The sequence below is a fragment of the Eschrichtius robustus genome, chromosome 15, assembly GCF_028021215.1.
Source record: "Eschrichtius robustus isolate mEscRob2 chromosome 15, mEscRob2.pri, whole genome shotgun sequence".
Classification (NCBI taxonomy): Eukaryota; Metazoa; Chordata; class Mammalia; order Artiodactyla; family Eschrichtiidae; genus Eschrichtius; species Eschrichtius robustus.
In genome coordinates this window covers 8,059,458-8,086,832 of record NC_090838.1, presented here as the reverse complement: position 1 = coordinate 8,086,832, position 27,375 = coordinate 8,059,458, and the positions used below count along the sequence as shown (strand labels likewise).

The 27,375-nt window shown below is 33.9% G+C and overlaps 1 protein-coding gene across 3 annotated transcripts in view; it reads left to right on the top strand.

Annotated features, from left to right (window-relative positions):
* ROCK2 (Rho associated coiled-coil containing protein kinase 2) overlaps positions 1-27,375 on the top strand; it is a 139,924-nt gene that overhangs the window by 49,481 nt on the left and 63,068 nt on the right. For all 3 annotated transcript variants that reach the window (XM_068563870.1, XM_068563869.1, XM_068563871.1), the window contains exons 2-4: positions 4,674-4,755; positions 5,781-5,881; positions 21,150-21,287. In XM_068563870.1, the coding sequence (XP_068419971.1) occupies positions 4,674-4,755; positions 5,781-5,881; positions 21,150-21,287 (321 nt within the window). The remainder of the gene's footprint in view (positions 1-4,673; positions 4,756-5,780; positions 5,882-21,149; positions 21,288-27,375) is intronic.

The following is a 27,375-nucleotide window of genomic DNA, read 5'->3' as shown; positions in this document are numbered from 1 at the left end:
CTGTGATGTTTTTATCTTGTCAGTTAATTGATTGTTGTCCAGTACATCCAAAACAATTTTAATGATGTATAACACACACACACACACACACACACACACACACACACACAGTATATATACTATATGTATTGATATATAGCATGAAAGGCTTAAGATCAGTGGGAACTGTATTCTTTGTTCAGAGGTTCCCCTTCCCCACAATTCAGAGTTCAGGTTTTAAACAAGTTTTTGTTATAATATTCCCTTAACTGTTCTAAATATGAATTTTACTCTCTTAGACACCTATTACTTCATTAATGTACCACCTATATTGTTTTGTAGAGAGCTTTAAGAGCTGATTTTACTATAGCTATAGGTAAAGATTCATAAAAGCAAACCAGAAAACAGTTCTTACGCTTTGTTAAATTAGCTACTCAAGCTTATGGTGAAGTTAACTTATATCACACAAAATATGTACAGGACACTTTCACCCAGTACTCTTTAATTTCTTATTTTCCTAGATAACTTTTTTTTCCTTCAAATATTCTTTTTTGATAGGGGACAGGATAAATTTAGTTTGTCATTAATTTGGTTGACAGACCTTAAACTAATGTACTTACAAAGCTATATTGTAAAATAAGCATTACGTATTTTATTCATCTGATGTTGATAAATGATAGCAGATTAGTTAATATTACTTAGATTTTTCTAGGTGAAACAGAAAGTGTACTATAAAAAATAATATGGCATATACATAAGATTCAGAACGTTTTCTGCATGCATATAGGGGGCTTTAAAATCTATATTTTATACGCTAGCGATGGATTTGTTTGGCCCCACTGTTTTTACTTTTGTGTTTGTATTTGGAGTTGTAATAACAGAAGGCGAAAATGTAAATATTACAAATTCATTTACATGACACTTCCTGGTCACTTATCTGTACAGCAGATACACAGAAATATGTTTCCTATTTTGTTGTCTTAACTTTAAAATGTGGATATTGTTCAGTACTCTGTTAGAGGAATAACTTTATTAACTTTAATTTCAGTAATAAAGTATAAATGTGTCATAAAATTCTAATTCTGTCACTTATAAAATGTATTGGCTGGGGCAGGTTTTTTAACCTCTGTAAACTTCAGTTTCTGTGCCTACTAAATGTGAGTATAATAAGAGTACCTAGTTTATACATTGTTGTGAGGATTAAAATGTTGATTGCTTGAGCTGTGCTCAGCACATGGTACAAAGTAGTCAAGAAAAGTTCCTATTATTAATAATAAATACTGTATTGACCTGTGTAATTTAGTTATAGTTTTTGGTAGATAGACTGTAAGGTATCACATAACTTATGGTCAAGTTGAATGCTTGGTATTATTTAGGGTCTATGAATGTGAACTCACAGTAACATTTTTTTTTTTAATTTGGCCGCGCACTGCGGCTTGTGGGATCTCAGGTCCCCAACCAGGGATTGAACCTGCGCCCTCATCAGTGAAAGTGCGGAGTCCTAACCACTGGACCACCAGGGAATTCCCAGTAACATCTTAAAGGAGGTTTTTGTTTTGTTTTTTAAACATGCAGCAATTATAGAAAAACAAGTGCTAAGAAAGTGGTGAACGGTGGTTTGGAAGTAACAAATTTATGATCTAAATAGCTTTTACAGAAGTCACTGATGACCTCAAAGTGTCTAATGTCTCAGTCTTGATTTACTTGACTTACCAGTCATATTGATTTTGTGGATCACTCTCTCCCTCTTTGCTACATGCTTCACCTGGCTTCCAAGATACCACAGCAGTCTCGATTTTCTCCCTCCTTTACTGCTTGCTTCTCAGTCTCCTGTACTCCACAGTCTCTTAATAAGTGGTGTATCCCAGGACTCAGTCCTTGGTCCTTTTTTATTTGTCTACACTCACTCCTTGAGTGATCTTATCCAGTTTTATGGCTTTAAATACCACCCATATACTCACAACTCATAACATTATGAAACTTTCAGCTAAAAGATAATTTGCTGCATTTAACAATTGAAATTCCTAGAAGGATGTCTCCATCATTTTGCTTATCACTTTAGACATTCCAGGTTGGTGAAGTCTTTCCAACCTCCTTCCTTTCTTTTCTTTTTCTTTTTCTTTTTTTTCTCGGCGGATGCATTTTATTTGGAGATTTAAAAACAATTAGATATTTAGAAGCAGTTTATAGTGAGAGTAAAATCAAGTCCAATCCTTCATTCCTTCATGGCAACTAAAGTATAAAAGGCTCTGTGTTCAGGAAAAGTTAGGAAAATAGGCCATTCTATACATACTTTCTTCCACCATGATGATTGTAATGGGAAAAATTGGGTGTTGGCTTGTACCTGTTTATTCAGAAAGAGAGTAGGATAAATCACTTTTCTCTCTGCTGTCCTCTGGTGCTAACTTTTTACATACAGGCAACCCAAGTCAGTTCCAGTCTTAACAGCTGATTCACATATTTTAAACCAGTGATATTAGAGATGCGGGAGATCTGGTAACTGGGCAAGCTCTGGGGGCTTAGCTTAAGATTTTCTTGAAAGCTGTGTCTGATCTACCTCTTTATGCAGTTTCATATGAAACTTGGGCAATAAGATTTTTTTTTTAGTGTCTTTTTAGGAGCTGGGATTTTCACTCCAGCTACCGTTTTCCCAGTAATCAGTCTGGTTTTCGCCCATTACCACATTTCGGTTCTTTTAATTCTCAATTATTGGTCTTACAGCTTTCTGCCCTGAAATCCAGTAGATCTTTGTGACTTTAGCTCCTACTTTAGCTCCTACATTGCTTAGCATTTTTCTTTCTCGTTCTTGAATGTTTTGTGGTGGTGGTGTTTTTTTCCTTTCAGTGGGGCTATGACTTTTAAATGTTCTCCTGTCATTTCTGTGCATTTGAAAGTAGGGAAAGGGACAAATAGTGTTAATTTTCTTCATTGCTTTGAAGTTTTGGTTGTAGGCTTTTCTTTAATATAAGTTTTATTCTTTTAAAAGTTTCTTTATCTTAGCTTTAGTATCACTTTCTATGAAAAGAATCACAGTTGAAATCACAAGACACTGAAAAAAAATCTTACCTCCTAAGTTTTATATGAAACTGCTTAACGAGGATGGTCATAGACATAGGCTTTCATTCAAGTCTTGAGGTAATCCAGCAACTGTAACTCAGTATCAATTTTGTGTACTGAAAATTCTAGTATCTTTTAAAAATTCAGAATTTGTTTCTTAAAAAGTGGTACTAAATAGAATAAGTTTCAAATGTAAAAATTTATAAACATAGAACCTTAAGTATAAATGTAAATATATAGATATGTATTACCCCTACATTATCTTCTGATGTAAATTATTAGCAAATTAAGGTATTTTTTAGTATTATTCAAAAATAAATATTACCAAAAAAACTTACTGCACAAATGAAATAGTATGTGATCTTTAAGAAATGGTTTAAAAAAAACAAAATAGTATTATTGTTGAGTTGAGCAACTGTTCAAATGTTCCAACTGCTGAAAAAGCTCTCTGACTCTACACTAGTGGGGTATATTATGGGAAAATATTTATAAACTGATTCCAGTTTGTTCCTGTTTATTTCATCTTTGTGTAACTCCATTTCTCTGTGATAACTTTCAGTTCTTCTAGAATTAGTAAATTAAAAACTCAAGTTACCTTTCTAAGTTTTGCGTGTAATTTTCCCCACATTTTCTCCCTACCCAGATCCTCAAAAGTTCTCTTTATTACTGTTTTGTTTTCTGCAATCCTCCAGGTGCCTTCTTTCCCCTTCCAAGCTTCCACTGCTGGTTAAGATGAGGGAGATGAGTTAAGTATATTGAACCTCTAAGATTTAGGTAGTATTTTGCTACATCATTTTCTAATAGCAAGACCTTGGGGCCTGCCAAAGTCACTTAATCTCTCTGAACTTTAGTTTGTTTATTTTTTTAAATGAGAATATGTCCTTCTGCCCTCCTCAGTTACTTGGGGATGAAACAATATATGCACTAGTGTTTTAAAAATACTGTTTTCTTCACAAGCATATCCATTGAGTAATTTGAGACTTGGTTTGTTTCTTACTAGTTTTTTTCACTCCCACCAACTTATATGTATGTACTTTTTCATATTTTGATTATAAATTTAATGCATGCTTGTTGTAGAAAGTCTGGAAAATACAGAAAACTTACAGAAGAAAATAGAAACCTGAACAGTGCATCATCCTGTTTTCATGTTTTTAGGGGAAATTTAGTTTTGAGCCTGAATTTCCTGAGGGTAAAGATAGTTAGTGTCTCACTTGTTTTTAGAGTTTCTATTCTTTGTATACACTAGGCACAAAATTAATGCTTGTTGAATGAATGGGAACTTAGTCTGGGTGTATTTCTTAAAGTAAAAAGCTAGGTAAAATTTTACTGGACATTGGAAGAGAGAAAAGACATCTGACTAGCAAAAATAATAGTGGATGCATATTTTAAAATGACATTTTTCTCTTGGCTAAAACTACAGTGGAAAACATGATAGGGTCAACCCTAATATTCTCTGGCAGAAGTTAGGAAGCTATTTAAAGCTATTGGATATGGTGCCACTGGGGGCAATTTCAAATCAAGGTGGATTAACATTAACTCAGTGAGAGCAAAACAATAAAATTTAAAGGCTTTTTATCTTGAATGCTTGAAAATTGTAACAACTTTCTTTTTTCTCTTTTTATTTTTTTGTTAAACAGGATGGCTTAAATTCCTTGGTCCTTGATTTGGATTTCCCTGCTTTGAGGAAAAACAAAAATATAGATAATTTCTTAAATAGATGTAAGTATGTGTAAACTTCATATTTGATCATATGACTCTACTTTTGATAAGAGATTTATGTTTAATATTATTACAGTCCACAAACTTATAACTTAACTTACTAAATTTAAATTGTTTTTAGTTTGCCATTTGATTTATTTAAATACTAATATTCTTTATTTCAAAGCAGAATTGCCAAATCAATTAAAGTATGTAAAGTAGGTAAAGTTCAAGGTTTTGATTAAAATAAGATTGCTTAGAATTTCAGGACAGGTCATTTATGGCAGTTCCAAGAGAAGTTTTCAATTAATGTTAACAACTCTAAGACTTAGCTTTACATTACCCAGAAGACTTAATGAGCTTTATGTTTGTATAAATGTAGACATTTCAGTCTGGTTAATGAAAGATAATATGCTAACAGATATTGCCATAAACGTAGTAACAATTAATATATGCCAGTATTGATGTTGCAGTGAAGTTGTAAATGAAGTTGAATTCTGAGAATAAGAAATTCTCAAAATAATTGTATCCACTTTATGTGAACACAGTATGCTCTTTAATTTGGAATTAATCAGAGACTAGGCTGTTTCCCTGATTAAAAAATCTTATCTGTAGTTATCAAATCTACAATGCGTGATTACTGTTTTTCAAAGAAGTAAGCTACCAACATTCATGATTGAGATCAGCCTTGCGTACTTTCATAGCAGCTTTCTGCAGTGATTCAGAGTGTTCTGCAGGATCGCCTGGATCATCACAGTTTCAGCTGTCATATAACTTGCCAAGCAACAGAGTCAGAAACAGAATAGTTTAACTGCTACTTTTTGGTAGTCATTAATGTGTTTATATGTGTTAAACCAGAGAGTTTTTGTCCTTTGATGTAAAGTATATGTGTCTTAGAGTTTTAAATAGCAACATTTAAAAACTGACGGATTTAGCTGGAAACAAAGCCCAGTTTCTTGAAATAAAAATTTGTTTACAAATATGGTGATTATTTTAAAAGGTTGCTTATAAATGTGATTGATATTATGGTGATCTTTTTACTGTAGATGAGAAAATTGTGAAAAAGATCAGAGGTCTACAGATGAAGGCAGAAGACTACGATGTCGTAAAAGTTATTGGAAGAGGTGCTTTTGGTGAAGTCCAGTTGGTAAGAAAGAATTTGTTTTGTTCTTTTTATTATTTCTTTTAATGACATGGTTTTGTGAAACATTATCAGTGGCCCTTGAGTAAATCTAATTTCTGTGTCCAACCATGCCAGAAAATTAGTTTTATGAGCTTGGTCAAGTCATTCCATCTCTGAGAGCCTCAGTATCTTCATCTATAAAAAGAGATAATTGTGCTGTAAATACCAGGTCTTTTCCAGCTCTGAAACACTGGGATTTAGAATAAGGCCAACTTGGCTTCACTCATGATCTGCCTAGCAGTTAATATTCTTCCAGAACTACTGTGTTTTTATTTAGTATGTTCAGATTAATAACATCTCTGCTTAATTAACTGAGATTTATTTAGATATACGAGAAACCCAACAAAGGCATTTTAATAACTGAAAGTAAATATAAAATTTACCTTTGTAGGCCAAAGTGGTAGCACTGGAAATACTTCTAAATGTTTGCAAATATTTCAAATATTTTATTTATATTATTATTATATGAAGAACTATAATGTAATATTCCTATTTTCATCACCCGAATATGAAACTCTTCTTTTTTTTTTTTTTCTTCTTACAGTTAAACTGTGGAGTCAAATTCTGTTTTTAACTTAATAGTGCTTTACTCTTTTTGATGGAGCACCAAGAAAAACTGACTATGTGCCAGCATGGGTTTCTCTAGGAACAAGTCATGACAGACTAACCTTTTGTCTTTTTCTCTTTCGTTCTTTCTTTCTTTGATAGGTTTATTGAACTTGTAGATCAGGATAGTGCAATAGGTGTAATATATATCCATAAGATATTTGAAAAAGTCTGACATACTTAGGATGATACGGAGAAGTGTCAACGAATAAGCATATGGATAGGGAGCTTTATAACTACGTTAATAGCTGTGTTCTAAGGAGCCCGATGAAGGCATGAATGGTTCCTTGGACAGAGATCCCCAAGGTCAGGTTTTAGGATTCTTTCCTCTCCTATTAAACATTTTATTAATGACTTGTATGGAGGCAATGGTGGCATGTTGAATAACTTTGCAAATGAGTTAAAACTGAAGTATGAAGATGAGCCAAAACCCAGAAATCATCAAATGGGGGAGGTCATTAGCCAAATAGAAGAAGTGAAATTTAACCAGGATAATAACCTGTACTTGGGTGTGAAGAACTCAAGGAATAGATTGCTTAACAGTGATTATGAATTAAAGAACAGTTTTCCTGAATGTAAACCAGGCAAAAGTCATTGGTGATGTGGCTACCCAAAATAGTAAAGTTTGGACTGCTGTAATAAATTTCTAAGATAATAGAGATAGGTTTTTCTCTAATTTGAGATGACTGGGCCATACCTGGCATATTCAATCCACTCTAGATGCCCTGTTGCCCTGTTTTAAAAGGGACGAATAATGCTCAAGCACTTGAAATAATGCCATCTGAGGTATGGTTGAAGGAACTGAGCCGTTGATTGGGAGTAGATTTGAAGAATGGGCTGCCTTCGAAAGTAATGAGGTTTTGTTTTTGTTTTACTTTTGTTCTTAGTCAGTGAAAGTGCTGAAGCTTCAGCTGGTAGAATGCTCTAGTGGGTAGGGTGGGAGATTAGATTACATGACAGTTGATATGAAAGTTTCTGTAAGATAGGGAAATTATAAAGTAGTTGAATCCTAGCTCTGCCATGGTCAAACTCAAAAGATCATGGTGAGTTCAGACAGATTTCTCAATCTCTCTGAGTTCCAACCTGTAGAATACAGATAATAACAACTATGTTATGGGGGTTGTTATAGGAAACTAAATGAATTAACAAAATAAATAAGCCTGGTTGTAGTGTTCTCTGACTGTTAACCATTATTATTATTTAGTATTTGATATAGGAGTCATACTATTGTGTGCATGTTTCAAATACAATACATGTATTTGAAACAGGCACATTGTTTCTTCATACTTATTTCATTGTGGTTAGGGAATAAACACTAGAATTTGAAGTTGTATTTTTGGAGGGAAATATGACGGACCTTGACTTGTCATGTTTTTGTGTCAGGGTAGTCATTGTTCTGTGTTAGATTAATTTGATCATTAAAGTTCAGTATGTTAAAGGAAAGGAAAACAGAAACAGAGGCTTTTATTTTTGATGTTAATTTCCATCCCGTATTTCATTTTGGCCACAGGATATGCAGAAACAAAGTCATATGTTTTTAAAAATGAAAAATATTTCAACGTTCCACTAATTCGATGACCTGACCTGAGAGCTTGTACATGTTTGTTTTGGCTTTAGTTCTTGGTTGTTACCTTAGGCAGGGACTCTTAAAAAGAAGAATGAGATTGAAAAGGGAAAGCCCAAGTGCTTCTCCCATAGCCTTTTGAAGTTGATTCGTATGTGGAAGATAAGTTAGTTAGGCAGATACGTAGGGAATGTTCCATATTTGGCACATCTTTATGATTATTTTTTCTAGTCATCTGAAGAAAGTGTTACAGTAGTAGGTACAAATGTGTCTTCCCTTGTGAAATGCTTTTTCTGGTCAAGTAAAGATATGTTGTCACAGAGGACCTACCAATCAATTTCCACGTAGAAAATTCTCATTGTAAAAGTAACTTCGGTATGTCACAGGAACTATACCACAGTATAAGAGCTAGGGTCCAGACTACCTACGGTTGAATTCTGACTCTTTCGCTGTCTAGCTGTGACTTCAGACAAGTTACTTAATCTCTCTGTGCTTAGTTTCTTATCTGTTAATGAAGATAACAATAGTGTTTATACCTCATGAGATTACTGGAAGAATTAAATGTGACAATATATATAAAGCATTTGGAACAGTTCCTGGAATATATTCAATAGTAAGTGTTTAGTAAATGTTAGCAATTAATTGTCAGACATAAAACAGCGCATTTATCTATATCCATCAATGAAATAGTTAATCAGGATCTGTTACGTTCCAGGAGCCGTGCTAGCCTCTAAAGATACAGTAATATAGCCTCTATCTTGCTGAAAGTGGTAGTTTTGTGGAGGAGAGGAAGAATTTTACTTTAAACAAGTGAAGTTTTTTCAGATTACAATAAATGCTATGAAGGAAAAGATCTGGATGCTCTGAGAGAGAATAATGGAGGAATGTGCCTTACTCAGACTGGGCAGTTAGGAAAGGTCTTGCTGTGAGAAAGTGACATTTGAGTTAAGTTAAAGGAGTTGGCCACATGAAGAAGTGGGGATAGAGTGGGAGTTAAAATACAGAGGGAATACATGTGAAAATGTCATGAGTCAGGAAAGTGACAAGTCATTTAATTTATTTGGGTGTAGATTTCCTCATCAGAAAAGGCATTTCTCGTGGATTGAAAAGTTCTATAATCCCAGGAGGGCAAAATTTGTTCAGCTTGTTGTCTTTTGTCTTTTTTTCCCCTATCTACAGAGGAGATGTACATTTATGTTTTTATATCATGAAAGGTCCACAGCAATGGATGGTTTTATCTGATATCCCTCTTGTTTTTGGATTCTACTCTTTTGGAATATTTTATCACATCTCATTTTGATGGAACATAGTACGAGTCAGTATAGTATATTGATTAAGAGCATGTACTCTGGTGACTTCCATGGTGGTCCAGTGATTAAGACTCTGCGCCTCCACTGCAGGGGTGCAGGTTCCATCCCTGGTCGGGGAGCTAACGTCCCACATGCTGTGAGGTGTGGCCAAAAAAAAAAAAAAAAAGGTGAATCAAGGATTTTGAAATGAATTTATAAATAAATGTAAAACTGGCTTTAAAAAAAAAAAGAGCATGTACTCTGGAGCTAGACCTCTCAACTACCTAACTTCTTTGTTGACTTAGTGTCCTCATTTGTAAAGTGAAGATAATAATAGTTCATTATTCATAGGTTGCTATGAGTGTGAAATGAGCTAATATATGGAAAATATCTAGAATAGTATCTGACACATAGTGAATAGGTAATAAATTGTAGGCTAAAATTGGAGCCTGCTGGAAAAGCAGTTAAGGTCCTTTTAAAGACTCATTTACTAATTTCACATATTGGCTTAACAAAACATGTTTTTATAGTTAAGGTAGTAATGTTCAACTTTTAATAGATATTTTTGCATAAAGTACTCTGGTACTGTGGAAAAACAGTCAAAGCCATCTACTTTTGTTTCTGTTCTGTGGTATGCAGATGTCCTGTCATCAAAGGTTTCATTTCTTTATCTTGGAGTGGCACTAATAATAGAACTTTTATAAGAGGTTTTGTGAGGACTAAATTATGTTATACATATGTGGTACTTATCATGGACGTGGCACATTGTAGGTATCAAGTAAATACTAGCTGTTGTCACTATTGTCAGTTTCTGTGGATTTATGGCATTAAATGAGTTTTAATTTGGAATAAATAATCAGAAGTCTTGTTCTTACTTTCATATATATTTATGTATGTTAATTTGCTAGGGCTGCCATAGCAAAATACCACAGACTGTGCTTAAACAACAGAAATTTATTTCCTTACAGTTCTGGAGGCTAGAAGTTCAAGATCAAAGTGTTAGCATGTTTAGTTTCTTCCAAGGTCTCTCTCCATGGCTTGCAGATGGCCACCTTCTCACTGTGTCCTCACATGGTCTTTCCTCTGTGCATGCACATCCCTGGTGTGTCGCTCTGTATGTCCTTCATCACCTCTTCTCGTAAGGACTCCAGTCAGGTTGGATTAGCACCATCCCTAACTGCCTCTTTTTAACGTAATCATGTCTTTAAAGGCCCTGTCTCCAAATACAGTCACATTCTGAGGTACTAGAGGTTAGAGCTTCAAAATGTGAATTGTGGGTGAGGGGGACACATGATTCACCCCACTACAGTATGTATGTATGTACGTATGTTAGGATGAACTTTTCAGTGAGATAACCTTTTGACCATGGTATGCATGCTTACTTTTTTTGTTTATGTATATTAACTTTTCTTGGACACTAATTCTCTTTTCTTTGAAAAAGAAAGTTATAAATTCTAGCCTTGCAAATGTCTTCTTAAGGTAAAAATACAGTCTTCCTCTCTATTAGTAGAATATACATTGTTCTTCAGATATTCCTTTGGTTAGTTGATTAGCAAATGTTTATTAAATGTCAAGTATCATCATAAACATATAACTATCGTCAACACGTTAAACAGGTAAACTACTCAGACAAGGCACCTTTACATTCATGGAGCTTTTGTTTTGAAACTGTTATAGTTTCAGAAAGAAATTGTGGTCTGGGTTCTAAAAGTAGAGTTATAAATTAATCTTCTTAAATGTAATGCGTGTATGTTAGGAATTACTTGTATATGATTCTTTACTCGGGGGAGATGTATAAAAACAAGTTTTCATGGTAGCAGTGGAAATATTTTTATTTTGAAGTTATATCTTATTATTTCGGAGTTTGGAAACCTTTAATTGGTTTTGCGATATTGTCTACTCATTCTCCTTAAGAAAATGTGACATTAAATTTTTTCTTGGTGGTTTTATTTAAAGCTACACAGATTAGTATATGAATGTATTCTCATTCTCAAAGGTCTAAGTTACTTAGAATTAGGTAAAATATAAAAATCTCTATCATGTCTTCTCTCGATTCCCATTTTCAAACATAAAGGTAACCAGCCTGTTGGTAATCTTTTAGTGCTTTGATGATTAGAAATATTTGGGGACTGTTGCAAAACTAGTGTCAAATTATTTTCAGTGGATATTTATATTTTATTCTAATTATTTTCATTCTAGGAAAGTTGAAACCTTTCCGTATTGAGTTATAAAAATTGCATCAATGCTAATTATTCTCCCTTGAAATTAAAAATTATTTTATTTATACATCAAATATGTTCATAGTAGAATAATAAAATAAGCCAACATTATACTTTTTAAAATCACCTGCAGTCCCACTACTGAGAGATAACTACTTTTATTACTTTGATGTATAGCTTTCCAACTTTTCTGTTTCTAAAGATATGTGTAATATATGTATATTAAGGGACCATATTATGTACATGGTTTTACAACCTGTGTTTTTTTATGCAACAGTAAATAGTAACACACGCTTGTATAACAGTTACAACATGCCAGGCAGGCTGCTAAGCAATTGGTATATAGTAACCAGTCTTTACAACAGTCTTTCTCGATGGTATAGCTACTGTTATTCCCATTTTACAGATGGGGAAATTCAGGTAGATAAGATAAATGACTTGCGAGAGTTCACACAGCTGCTAAATGGTTGAACTGAGATTTGAACTTAGGCAGAGGACTCCAGAGTCCATTCTCTTTGCTCTATGGCCATAACCAGTTTTCTGTGCCAATATAGACTTTGTATGTAATTTTATTGGCTACATGGTGTTTCACTATCATCTTAACCTCTTACAAGTATTCAGTTCTCCTTTCTTGAAACACCATTTTTTCTACATTACTGGCTCTTCCTTCTCAGTTTCCTTAGTGGTTCATTCTCCACCTGACTTGTAAGTATTGTAGTTCCCAAAGGCTAGGCTCTTATTTTTTTTGATCTGCATTTTCTCCCAAGGCAAGTTCATGCAGTCCTCTAACTTTAAATACGATCCATGTGATGTCAAGGCTCAAATTTATAGCTACTGCTCAGAACTTTCTACTTTGCTTTCCAAACTCATATTCATGGTAGCTTATTTGACAACTCCATTAAGATGTATCACAGACATCTAGAACATGTGAAATTAGAATGCTTGATTCCCTCTCTAACTTTGCTCTTCCTCCACAAATCTGTTCCTTCTCTTATTTTCCCATCTTAATAAATAAATGACTCTAGCATCAACCCAGTTGATGCTCAAGCCAAAAAACTGGGAGTCATTATTGATTTCTCTTCCCCTCATTTCTTATATTTAATTTTTCACTAAGTCCTGCTCATAATATTTCTCTAGTCTCTCCACTTTTTGGGGGGTATTCACTGCCACCGCCTTTCTCCAAGATACCCTTTCATTCCCAGTCAGGTATGAGGGCCTACTTTGTGTCCTGCTTTGTTTTCTACTTCTGCTAACAGTTTCACCATTGTACTATTGATTTTGGATTGGGAGTGCTGATGGAGAAAATACCAAGACTGGATTTATTAAATCTTCTGCAGATTCATGCTCTCCAAGCTCAGCTGAACCCACATTACTATTTGGCAAACTTTTTTCCCCATACTTCATAGCCTTGTATTTTCACATACCACTCCTACGCCAATAAGGGTATAATAGAATCAACTATGGGGCTTTTCTAACATACATGCTTTGTTTCATTTTGTTTTCTTTATTTCCCCACTTCTCTATAATGAGATACATGAAGATGGGAAGTATAGATCTATCTAATACAAACTGCTGCCAAATTGACCCTTCTGAAATACATTCATTGTATCTCTCCTTTGCATTTTATGGCTCCCTTGCCTACTAAATGAAGCATGAAGTCTTCATCCCGGCCTTCTAGGCCCTCTTATTTAAGATATCACCAATTAATCTTTTTAACCCTTATTTTCCATCATGCTACCCTTTCTGAGCAGGCTACTTATTTCAGCGCATGCTCTTGTTTACTTGTCTGTTCCTCCAAAAATGTTGTTTCACTCACTCGCAGTACTTATTTTAAAAGAGAAGTTTCCTGATTCCTTTTGCTTTCCTTCCTACCCTTTGAGTGTGCCCTCTCTCGTCTGCATCTTTTAATTATGATTGCTTTATTTAATTTCCCATATTATGCCTTGTGCTGTAGTTTATATGTATACTTCTTTGAATCTTTTTATATTGTAAATTTTTTGAGGGCAGGAACTGTGTCTTTTCAGTACTTTTGGCATTCCCATCAGGAGCTCATAGCTGTGTGTCTGAAAATAGTTCACCTATATCTGGGAAGATGATCTTCTTTAGTCAAGTACACAGTTTAGTAGGAATGTCTGTAGAGCAACAGGGAGAAAGGGGGGAACCCTCACCATGGAGCCATTTGTTAATTCAGTCTTGAACATTGGTAAAGGACGTGTTTGTGCAGCTAGATCATATCTGTGATTGGATTTTTCTTGTCTTTTTATGTCCTGTACAACACAGAACCTGAAATGTAGAAAGTTTTCATTGATGTGAATTGACTGTGATTATTCCTGATCCCTGGGCTCAGGTGCTCCCTGGGGATCCAGAATGCTAAGGGGATACAGATTCTCAGTGATAGAACTCAAGGCTGATATGAGATGAGGATCTTGTTCTTTGTTTTTTTTTTAAATCTCCTGCTGGCTTGCTCTTAATTTAAATGGTTTTAAACTAAGGTTTTAAAGTGGAACCAACCAGAAGGAAAGAGTGTATGGAAAATGATTCTCTAACACTTGTCATGTAAACTCAGGTTTTTTAGTCCTCTTTGGAGTAAAACAGGCTCCTTGCTGGTTACAGGGTTATTTCTGATTTGTAAAAATTATCTCCCTTCCTCCATGTTTTGGTAATTCCTGTATTCCCCCATTCAATCTTAGCTGCCACAACCAGACCTGGCAGAAAGCAGGAGGACATGCTTTTCTTGTGTCTTTAGTGGAAACCCCAGCAGCACACAATAACTGTTCCAGATCTGTCAAATAGATGCATTGGTTCTTTTTGTAAAAATAATCTATTGTAATTTTTGATATCAAAAATAAATTTTAGGGCTTCCCTGGTGGCGCAGTGGTTGAGAATCTGCCTGCCAATGCAGGGGACACGGGTTCGAGCCCTGGTCTGGGAGGATCCCACATGCCACGGAGCAACTAGGCCCGTGAGCCACAATTACTGAGCCTGCGCGTCTGGAGCCTGTGCTCCGCAACAAGAGAGGCCGCGATAATGAGAGGCCCGCGCACCGTGATGAAGAGTGGCCCCCACTTGCCACAACTGGAGAAAGCCCTCGCACAGAAACGAAGACCCAACACAGCCATAAATAAATAAATAAATAAATAAAATTTAAAAAAAAAAATAGTAAAAATTAAAAAAAATAAATAAATAAAATTTAAAGCCTGAAATGGGGCATTTTGGTTAGAATGATTTTCAAAAGTTTTTGTCCACAAGTGTTCTAGGAGATCTAGGTCCATTTTAGGACTTTTTCAAACATGTCTCTAGCTACACTTAGGAATGTTTCATCTACTTTAAAAAAAATTTTTTTAAAGAAGTACATATTAGCTATAAAAAACACAAACAAATCTAAGAAAATAAAAATCCCTCAGAATTCCATCAGCTGAGATAAAACTGTTAACTGTTTTGACCCTTATTATCTTTTTTTTTTTTCCACATAACATATAGTCAATTAGCTGGTACTTTTGCATTCATCCGCTTTTAAAATTAGAAACTAGGAATATAGCAATTTTTTCTCTAACAGATAGAGACATTGGAAGAGAAGCAATGTTTTTGTCCTTTAGGTAATCATGGACTAGTGACATAGGGGAGACACATGTAAAGTTTCATAACAGAATGAACTGAGTTCCATTTGTCTATGGTGGAATTAGCTAACATTTTCATTGACTATATTCTGTGTGCTAAGTATTTATATTCATTATCTTGTTTTATCTTTTCAACAATTCTGTGAGATTCTTAAGTAGATGAATTCACTGAAATTTAGAGAGATTAAGTGAATTGGCCACATAATTCATAAATAGTTAGGACTTTTGCCCAGGTTTGTTGACATCTACATCCATGCTTTTAAGCAGTACTCTCTGCATTGTTGTAATGAATCGCTACTATATCTATTTATCCATCCATATTGAATAAAGGAGAAAGAGCTAGAGAACAAAGGGGAACGTACAGAGATGCTGAGGAAGATTATAATAGAATCATTCAGAAGGAGATATCCTCACAAGGAAGGTCAGTGGAAACCAGCTTTCCGGAAATAACAGTGCTTTACTGTAGTACTTTGTAATACTAGTACTAATGTATTTTAAGGTATGAGGCAGACGTTTGGCATGAATACAACTATTGCCTCTTAATGTTTGTTCTGTAGATAAAGTCAAAGACTACAAGCTGGTGGTTCCTGACTCTTGTGGTATGAGCCTGTAAAGTGTTCTATTACAGTAGTTTAAATGAAATTCAGGCCTCATTAACTAGAACATCTAACCAAAATTGTCTTTATTTATTAAAAGTTTTAATAGCTATAATGAATTTGTTAAATTGGATAGCTATAATGAATAGCTATAATGAATTTGTTAAATTGGATAATTCAGCATTGTGCCAACCACTAGGCAGCCTCACAAGTGAAAGTTTGTATTGTATTCTGTTCTTAAAGGAGCTTATGAAGCAGACATGTACACAACTAATTTTGATATTAGATTATTGTAAGCATTTTGGAAACACAGAAAGGGAAACCGTTTTGCATAAAAAATCACCAAGAATAAAGCACCAAGAACAGGCATTTTTCTCATGTTCAGAAAATCATCTTATGCCTGTGTTGTTGTTTATTTGAATGAACGGCTCTTTTCTCTAGGTTTGTTTTCGTTTAGTTAATTCATATATGAAAGATTAAACATAAATAAATGTTTAACTATTTCCTACTAGCTGACAAATATCTTTTAGTTTCTGTTCATAGCTGTTCTTTATAGCAGAATTCTTAAAACTCTTGTCATGGTCTGAGTCAAACATAAATAATATTATGGTATAAATTAATTGGCTCTTACTGTTATATGATTGCTTTTTCTAATGAAGTTAAGATAACATTCAAATCCGATTTATTCTTAGAATAAGTGAACATTTGAAGAATGGCATAAATACAGAAGCGAGAGTACCTTAGCTGTCTCTTTTTAGTAATGTTTTAAACTTTAAAAAAAAACCCACAACATTTTATTAAAAGCATTGCTGGACTGAGCATTTGCTTTGAGATAATTTGCTAAGTAAGAATCTGGTCTATCTACTGTGGAAGGGATTTCTACTTTTAAGACTAGGATCCTTCATCCTCTAATCCCCCACCCTCCCACCCATGTTTTCGTATTGCTTTCCCATATATTTATCTTCAGCATTCTATAAATGGCATAACACCATACAAATCAAAGGAATTGTTTTTCCAGTTTAGTAATTTAATATAGAAGATGGATATAATCTGTGACCCTCATCATAACTTATTTGGCCCTTGGCATATAGGAATCTTTTCATGTAAAGTTACAGTATATCAAAACACTTTAAATTTCAAAATATTTTAAAATACTTTAAATTTCAAAGTATTTCAAAATAATAAGTGATATAACCCATTGATATAATAACCTTTCTAATTATAATTTGATTAGGCAGTTTTCATCCTGGGCTGTATTTTCTTTCTATCCATATGGATGTTTTATTTATTTGTTATATAAAGTACTGAGAAGGGATGTTAAAATTTCCAGCTGAAATTAGGATATGCCTGTTTCTTTCTTTAGTTCTGTCAATTTTTGCTTCATGAGTTTTTAAGCTTATTTATTAGATACAAACATATTTAGAATTTTTAATGCCTTCCTGATGAATTATTACTCCTTTTATCTGAATTATCCTTTTTTTCTCTTTGCCTTGAAGTCTACTTTGTTATTAATATTGCTCTATCTACTTTCTTATCCTTGCTGTTTGCATGGTGTATCTTTTCCTATCTTTTTATTTTTAACCTGTTTGATCTTATATTTAAAATATATGAGGTTAGGTTTTGCTTTTTAATTCTCATAATCTCTGCCTGTGAATTGTGTGTTTAGTCCGTTTATATTTACACATATTTCAGACTGTTTAAAATTGTCTTGTAGGCCCTTAAGTCTCTATTCATTTTCATTTATTCATCTTTCTCTTTATTCTCTAGATTGATTTGTGTTCAGGTTCACTGAATGTCCTTCTATCTCTATTCTCTGTTAAGCCCTTCCAAAGAATTTTCCATTTTAGTTATTTTTCAGTTATAGAATTTCCAATTGGTTCTTTTTTTAGTTTCCATTTCTCTGTTGGTATTTACTTCTGTTCATTCATTGAGACTATTTTTTCCTTTTTTTCTTTAACATACTGTCTTTTAGGTCTTTGGACATATTTATAAGAAATATTTAAAGTATTTGTTAGCTAAATCCAACATCTTTTGGGGATGTTTGCTATTGACTGCTTTTTTCTTGATGATGAGTCACATTTTCCTCTTTGCCTGTCAGGTAATTTTTAAATTATGTACAGGTCCTTTTTGATATGTGATAGAGACTGAATTTTGTTATTTTTCTTTGACAAGTGTTGATTTTCATTTTAATAAGCTGTCCAGTTACTTGCTGATAACCCTTAACTTTTGGAGCCTTAGTTTTTTACTTTGTAAATGTAGATGTGTTTAAAGACCAAGTTGTTTCCCAAGTCCTTTTAAGGACTCCAGACTCTACTCCCCTTTTGATCTTTTAGGGTTTGGTATTATAAGGCTTTGTTAGGTAGTGCTAGAGTAGGCCTTGCTTTAGAGCATGGTTCTTTCTCCTAAGATGTCTCACCTTGATGTCCAGGAAATCATCAAGGTTTCTCCACTCTTTTTTTTGGCTGGAAATCGAATGTGCCTGCAATGCTGTTTAACATCTGGTGACTCTGTTTTGTTATCAACCCCATTGCAGTTGCTCTCTGGTATACCTTTGCTATTTCCTCTTTGGATAATCCCTACCTTTGCTGAGCTTACATTCTAATATGGGACTCAGACAGTACAATGAAACAGCATCAAAAAATTGCATGTTATGATGTCTTCTCAGAAGAAAACAAATCGAGTTGTGGGGTAGAGAACAATGAGTCTGTTTCCCCCACATCTGCAGTAACTTCCTTCACTGTAGTAGTCTTGAACCCCTCAAAATCATCCATGAGGGTTGGAATCAACTTCTTCCAAACTCCTGTTAATGTTGGTATTTTGACCTCTTCCCTTGAGTAACGAATGTCCTTCTGGCATCTAGAGTAGTCAATGCTTTCCAGCAAGTTTTTAGTTGACTATGCCCAGATCCATCAGGGGAATTGCTGTCTATGGCAGCTATAGCCTTACAAAATGTATTTCTTAAATAATAAGTCTTGAAAGTCGAAATGACTCTTTGGTCCATGGGCAGCAGAATGGATGTTGTGTTAGCAAGCATGAAAACAACATTAATATCATCGTACATCTCCATCAGAGCTCTTGGGTGACCAGGTGCATTGTTAATGAGAAATAATAATTTGAAAGGAATCTTTTTTCTGAGCATAGGTCTCACCAGTGGGCTTAAAATATTTAGTAAACTATGTTGTTAACAGATGTGCTGTCATCTAGACTTCATTGTTCCATTTATAAGGCATAGACAGTAGATTGGCATAATTCTTACAGGCCCTAGGATTTTCGGAATGGTAAAGGAACATTGGCTTCAACTTAAAAGCCACCAGCTGCATTAGCTCCTAACATGAGAGTCAGCCTGTACTTTGAAGCTTTGAAGACAGATATTGACTTCTCCTTTCTAACTATGAAAGTCCTAGATGGCTTCTTCTTCCAGTATAAGGCTATTTCATGTACAGGGAAGATCTGTTGGTTAGCGTAGCCACCTTCATTAATTATCTCAGCTAGATCTTTTGGATAACTTGCTGCATCTCCTACATTAGCGCTTGCTGATTCACCTTGCTCTTTGACATTATGGGGAAAGTTCACTGGCAACCAACTTCTGCTAGCTTCAGACTTCTCTTCTGCAGCTTCCTCACCTTTCTCAGCCTTCATAGAATTGAAGAGAGTTAGAGCCTTGCTCTGGATTACGCTTTGGCTTATGGGAATGTTGTGGCTGGTTTGATCTTCTATTCAGACCACCTAAACTTTCTCCATATCAGCAGTAAGGCTGTTTTGCATTCTTATCATTTGTGTGTTCACTGGGGTAGCACTTTTAATTTCCTTCAAGAACTTTTTCTTTGCATTCACAACTTGGCTAACCGGCGCAAGAGGCCTAGCTTTCAACTTCTCTTGGCTTTCATCATGCCTTTCTTACTAAGTCTAATCATTTCTAGCTTTTGCTTTAAAATGAGAGATGTGGGACTCTTCCTTTCATCTGAACACCTACAGGCCATTGCAGGATCATTAATTGGCCTAATTTCGATATTGTTGTGTCTCAGAGAATAAGGAGGCCCAAGATGAGGGAAAGAGACAGGGGAACAGCAGGTCAATGGAGCAGTCAGAGCGCATAAAACATTTATTGATTAAGTTTGCTGTCTTATATGAGCATGGTTTGGGGCACCCCAGAACAGTTACTGATCACAGATCACCATAACAAATATAATAATGACAATGAAAAAGTCTGAAGTATTGTGAGAATTACCAAAATGTGAGACAGAGACATGAAGTAAGCAAATGCTATTGGAAAAATGGCACCAACAGACTTGCTCGACACAGTGTTGCCACAAACCTTCAATTTGTAAAAAATGTAATATTTACAAAGTACAGTAAGTCAAAGTGCAATAAAACAACGTATGCCTGTAAAAAATGTCGGACCAGGGTGGTATCAGTGGAGGTAGTTAGAAATGGTTGGGTTCTGAAACTGTTTGAAGGTAGGACTGACGTGATTTGCTGATGAGTTTTTATGAGCTGTATGAGAAAAAGAGGAGCCAGAGGTTTATAGCCAGAGCAGTTAGAAGAATGAAGATGCCATTCACTAAAATAGGGAAGACTATGGGAGAAATAAACTCAGGGGTGAAGATTTGGAGTTCAGTTTTGGTCATCCTACTAGATATCCAGGTATAAATGTTAGCAGTTATTATTTATTATTAATTATCCAGTAGATGTTAACTTTTATAATCATTCATTAAATATTTATTGGCTCTGTGGTACAGTTTGCTATGTTATATTCTAGGATTTAAATGATGGTCAAAAATGGACACTGTCCTTGCCCTTACGGAATTAGCAGTCTAATGAAGAAGATAAGAATTGATCAAATAACCATATTATTGGTAGTTTTTCCCTTAAAAAAAAATAAGCTTTTAAATAGGATACCTAGGAAGAAATAAGGATGACTTAACAAAATCACAAATAACCCTTGATATCTAAATTTACTAGGTTCTTATGGTCAGATCGTGATGGATACATGTACATATCTTACAAGTTTCTCATTTAACAACATCTTATTCTTAAAATTGGTTAGCTTAATTAACAGGGAATGAAGCTTCATGAATTCAGTTTTATTTACATGAAATGAGGTAGTTATATATTGAATCTAGCATTTAAAGGTATTGTATATTTCATGAAATATTTAGGCTGTGGGGAATTTTCTCCTCTCTTTCATTAAAAATGTTATGTTTTTACTTTTTATTAGTTAGCTAAGGATCATTTTGTTTGTAACTAAAGTCTTTTAAGAACAGCATTATAGTATGATCTGTTGTTCACTATTTTCTCATAACATTAAAGAATTAATTCTTGTGTTTTAAAAAATCAACAGGTTCGTCACAAGGCATCACAGAAAGTTTATGCTATGAAGCTTCTTAGTAAGTTTGAAATGATAAAAAGGTCAGATTCTGCTTTTTTCTGGGAGGAAAGAGATATTATGGCCTTTGCCAACAGTCCCTGGGTGGTTCAGGTAAGCATACTAACTTTTATAAGTTTATTTCCCCTTTTTATAAGTGCTTATTATTTTTAAGAATTGATTTTGCATGCTGAAAGTCCTATATCTCATTCACATAATGACAGTGCAGTTATTTTTTAATAAGATCTGATTCATTACACTTGTTTAATCTTCCTAAATAGTGTGTTATATAGAAATGACATGTAATACTTAATTGTTGTATAAAAGCAAGTATTACTTGCAACTTTCTCTTTTTTAATTCCTTTATAAGGAATTGGATTGATTACCAATATGCCATTGTTCTCCACCTACTCTTTCTCATGATTTACATAATAGGAACAATAATCAGCTTATCTTGAAGAGGGGGAAAAATTCTACATTAAAATTTTTGAAAATTCTCTTATTACCTATAATGTAAGACATTCTTGGGATTCCTAATTCAGCCTTTTATTTGACTGTGAAGTAAGGAATTTACTTGGTTACCCAGTAGTACAGGTCACAGAGGAAGGACAGGATAAATACTTTATTCTTTCCCTGTATTTACCAGTTTTCAAAATAAGGGATTAGTTTACTTTTATCCTCAAAGGTGACCAATTTGGGAGAAGTATCAGTTTAAACTCATGGACTTAAAACCTATTTGATGTGTTTCAGTCCTTTATCTTATTCATACTCAAATTGTGACACCTTTGGCAGTGATCATGTTCAGGTTGGCTCTGAGTCCTTTTGACAGAGCCTTAGTTAGTCTTCGATAGCTAGCTTGCCGTCTTGATACATAACAGAGTGTTCCAGACCTGTCTTGTACATTTTCTGTCCTTCACATGGAGTTAACCTTGCTTGCAGGTCCATCTTTTGTACATGTGTGAATATTTCTTTAGAATAGATTCCTAGCATTGGAATTGCTAGGACATATGGTGTGCACATTGGGCATTTTGTTTGATATTGCCAAATTGCCTTGTAAAGAAAGGTTTTTTACAAGTTTATATTACACTCTAATTGTCCAATAGATGTTTTATTTCACTAAATTTTTAGCAAATGCTGCATATTGTAATTATTTTAAATTTTTATTAGTTGCATCCTTGAGAAATAAGATGTTATTGTGTTAAGTTGCATTTTTTTTATTATGAGGTTCAGCATATTTCGTATGCTTATTAGTAATTTGTATTCCTTCTCCACTGCTTATCCCATTTTCTAATGTGTTGTTTTGCTTTTTTAAAATTGGTTTGTTAGAATGTTAATACATTATGGATATTAATCCTTTGTTATATATGTTGGAAATATATTCTCTTGGACTATTGTCTGTTGTTTATTGAATTTTTAAATTTAGATGTAGTCAAATCTGTAGATTGCATATTTTAATTTTTGCTGGCAACACCTTCCCCATCCCTAAGATGAGGAGTTTATAATCCCCAAGATTATAAAAATATTCTCGTATACTTTCTTTAACTTTTTGTATTTTTATTTTTTTGGGGGGGGTTCTATTTCTAAGTCACTAGGAATTTATTATTTTTATTATGAAGTAGGATTTGTTTTTCCCAAATGGGTAGCCAGTTTCCCCAGTGCCATTTGTGGAAAAGCCCATGTTTTCCCCATGAAGTAAATGAAAGGTCCTGTATATCATTCATGTGTATTCATGTATACACATGAATTTCTCTTTTGACTGTTTGCCATTACTTTGATTTGTTATTGGTTTATACACTAAAATCATTGTTTTAATTTCTGTAGTTTTTCATTTATTTTGGTATCTGGTAGGGCATGTCTCCTCTCATTATTCTCCTTTTATAATAGTTTTTTGGCAGTTCTTAAAATTTTTCTCTATAAAGTTAGAATCAGCCTTTCATTCTGTTAAAAAGTACAGTTAAAATTTTGACTTGCATTACTTTAATTGGTAGGCTTTTTTTGGGGGGGTGGGTTGTTTTTATTATTTTGAACTATTAGGTCTTCCCATAACAATAATAGTATATCTCTTTGTATAGAGATTGATCTTCAGTAAAGCCATATTACTTTTTCCCCCAAAATAGGATCAGAAGAAACTTATGTATAAGAAAATAATTTAAAATATGTAGATATTCAACATACGAAAGAAAAATAGAATTGGCTCAGTCTTTCAGTGTAGCATTGAATAGTAGAAATTTTTCATCCTTATCTTTTTTATTTTAAACTTCAGTGGGTAGAGCTCTGATGGTTAACTATTAAATCTGATGTTTGCTGAAGCTTTCTGGTTAAGACAGTAAAGGATTTGGCCTGCCCATCTGTTCTTAGCTTATCAAATATTTTTTATCAGGAGTAATGTTAAAGTATTTGAAATGTTTCCTTCATCATCTTTTGAGATGGTTTTCTTGCTTAAGCTGTTATTATAGTACACACAAAAAATAAATTTCAGGGTAGTGTAAAATCTAAAGTAAGTGCTATTTGCTATAGTATGATATTTTCAATAGAATACCAAATTTGACTTACTTACATTTTAAGTAATTATCCATCTATTTGCATAAGTGACATATGACCTTTAATTTAATTTAATTTATTTTTAACATAGGCTCTTCTGGTTGGTTTTCATATCATAGTGAGATCACCCTAACAGACACAGTTGAAAAGCACACCACTTTCTTCTGAGCTTTGGTACAGTTTATATAAAGTAGAAACTATTCATTCCATGAGGCTTGTTTGAACTTGCTTGCAAATCTTTCAAGGAAAATTTTCAGTGTATTTAATGATATATTTTTTAATTTTTAAAATTTATCATGATACATTTCAAACATATCCCAAAGAAGAAAGAAAGTATATTGAATCCCCATGTATTGTTCACTCAGCTTCAACAGCAGTCATGGCGAGTCTTGTTTCAGTCACACCAGAAATTGGCAAACTTTTTTTTGTAAAGAACTAGATAATAAATATTTTAGGCTTTGTGGCCCAAGAGGCAAAATCAAAGATATTATGTAGGTACTTACATAACAAGCAAACAAATTTGTACAAATTTTTTATTGATGAAATTAAAAATATAATAATACAATTGAAAAAATACAGGTCTATTAGGGAGAAGAGTGAAATTATTTTCTGAGGCAATAACAGTTTGCAAAATTGGGGTTCACAATTAGTGTTTCCTATCAAAATCGATTGTAGATGTTCTATTAATACTGATGTATAAAAAGATTTTACATATTTATCTTATCAGAAAATATATTTTCACACAGCTAGTTACTGCTAAATACTATCATCCACCAGCATATGATTTATTTTTTATCAGTAGGCTTTAGTTTTAGACAGTTTTAAAAATTTACAGAAAAATTGAGCAGATGGTAGAGAACTCCCGTATACCCCCTGTACCGTTTCCCCTATTACTAACATCTTGCTTCAGTAAGGTACATTGTTACAATGAATGAACCAATATTGATACATTATTAGTAACTAAAGTCCATAATTTATTCAGATTTTTCCTAGTTTTTGCCAAATGTGCTTTTTCTGTTCCAGGATCAACCAAGATAGCATGTTACATTTAGTTATCATATCTTCTTAGGCTCCTCTTGGCTGTGACAGTTTCTGACTTTTCTTGTTTTTGATGACCTTTATAGCTTTGAGAATACTTCTCAGTTTTATTGTAGGATGTGTATGCTCTGTTACTGGAATTCGATGTTTTCCTCATTATTTAGACCAGGGTTATGGGTTTTTGAGAGAAAAACTACAGAGGTAAAGTGCCATTTTCATCACATCATATCAAGGGTACATACTACTCTATCATTTGTGACTCTTGGTGTTGACCTTGAGTACGTAGTTTTCACTTATTTATTTATTTGGTTGTGCCAGGTCTTAGTTGCGGCAGGCAGACTCCTTGATTGCGGCTAGCCGGCTCCTTAGTTGTGGCATGCGAACTCTTAGTTGTGGCATGCATGTGGGATCTAGTTCCCTGGCCAGGGATCGAACCCAGGCCCCCTGCATTGGGAGCATGGAACCTTAACCGCTGCACCACCAGGGAAGTCCCGAGTACGTAGTTTTGATTGAGCGTATCTATCTATCACTTGGAAGGCGTTTACAGAATTCCGTTAAATTCTTCTCTTGATGTTTACCTTTTAGCACTGTCATTACATTGCAGGTTAATCAATTCCAATTGAAGGTTGGGTAGAAGCTTCTCAGTTGCAAAGTTCAAATGGATTTTTTAATGGATATTTCCTTTGCACTTACATTCATGTCCAAAAAATGCTGCTGGAACTGTGAGACTGTAGTCTGAGATCAGAAAGTATATCCACTGCAAATTTGTGTAGGAATGGAGATCTCATGTATTGTTTTGATTTTGATAGCATGGGAAAGTATATACAGTAGCTTGATGTTAGTTGTCATAAAAATGATTGTGTCATAGAATAAGTTTTGCATATAGCGCTGTTTTGCCTTGCCATTTTAGGTCATTTAGGTATTAAGAAACATTATCAAGTTGCAGCTAAAGCTAATTTCCAAAGCTATTCAGTTCAGTCATAGTGGTTGAGGGTGGTTCTTGATCAGACAAATTTCAGTCTCACCTCTGAGCTCAAATAATTGCAGTAAAACTTTACCACTGCTAAGCCATTGAACTGCTGTGTAGCAGGGTTAGTCAGGATATTCAGCTTCTATTTCTGGCAAAAATTCACAGAACTGATGGTGATGGTTAAGTCAACAAGGGCAAATAACACCATCAATACTACTTATTTATTAACACATGAGATTCAAATATATTTTCCACACTGTACCTATTGATCAATATTACGAAAAATAACCATAGACTTTGAACAGCATACATTTTCACAAGCTTTGTAAATTTGTCCAACTAAGCCTTATTCTGTTCCACATATATTTTTACCAGCATCTGTTGTAACACACCTTACCAGGTATTACTTCAGGTTGTACTGAATTAATGTTTGCTCAACTTCTTTTAAGGTACTTTTGTCTGTAGTTGATCTATGCGGACTGTTCATAGAGGCTAATTCTGTATTCAGCTTCAAACTTGGCACTCCTCCAATACATAGTAACTACTGAATAGTATTAATAATATCTGTTGACTCATCAAGAGTCAAGGAAAAACACTTGAAATCATTTGTCTTGTTTTTAAATTGATGATTAATATTGCTCCCAGTGTTCTCAACTCTTTGAGCAACTATTGTTGCTGAAAGATTTAGTCTTAAAGATGATTTTCTCTAGACACATTTCCTCAGCTGATGCAAAACCAAACACAATTTAAGTATTCACCATTGGTAAATAGCTTTTCTTGCTTGTCTAACAAATAAGGCATCTTGAAACTTTCTTTGGTTTCAGTCTTACACACATTTAGCAAATTTCACACACATTTAGCAAATTTTACCATACTTAATTTTAATCTTTTAATTTTGAAGTACTAAACATTACAAGAACTGCTGAAATACTTTTTAAAAATATTTATTTTATTGAAATATAGTTGATTTACAATGTTGTGTTAGTTTCTACTGTACAGCAAAGTGATTGAAATACTTTTTGTTCTCCGGCCCAATCTTTTTTCCCTGCCTTTCTTCTGAGAGATAGCTGCTATCCTAAAATTAATTTATGCCATTTCTGTGTTTAAATTTCTCCCTCCCTCCTTCCCAACTGGATCGTCTACCAACCTTTTAATTTTTCATATGATTGTTGACTGATTCAGGTTTTTAAATTTCTTGAGTCTGTTTATATTTTCTGTGACTCTGTCTTCTCTTTCACTTTTCTGTTGAATGGCATATTTGTAAACTTTTTGGTCGTAACGTGTTTTTCGTTTTATTTACAAAGTATACTTTTTGGCTTTCTTTTTAGTTATTTCCTGCTTAAAAAAATTTTTTTTTCTAGCTACTGTTTTCTTTGGGTTTATATTGTTCTTTTCTAGTTTCTTTACCTTCCTGACTTTTATTGTCAGTCCTTATTTTCCAATACAGATATCTCTGTTTGAATATTGAATAATGGGAGGATAAGGAGAGATACCTATAAACTCATTTGAAGTTATAAGTTTCTCTTTGAGTTCTGCTTATTTTTTTAAAATGGTTTTATTTGTAACATGCGTAGAAAAGTACATAAAAAAGTAGCAGAATGATTTATTGCAAAGCAAACACCCATGTATTCACAACTCAGGTCAAAAATAAAC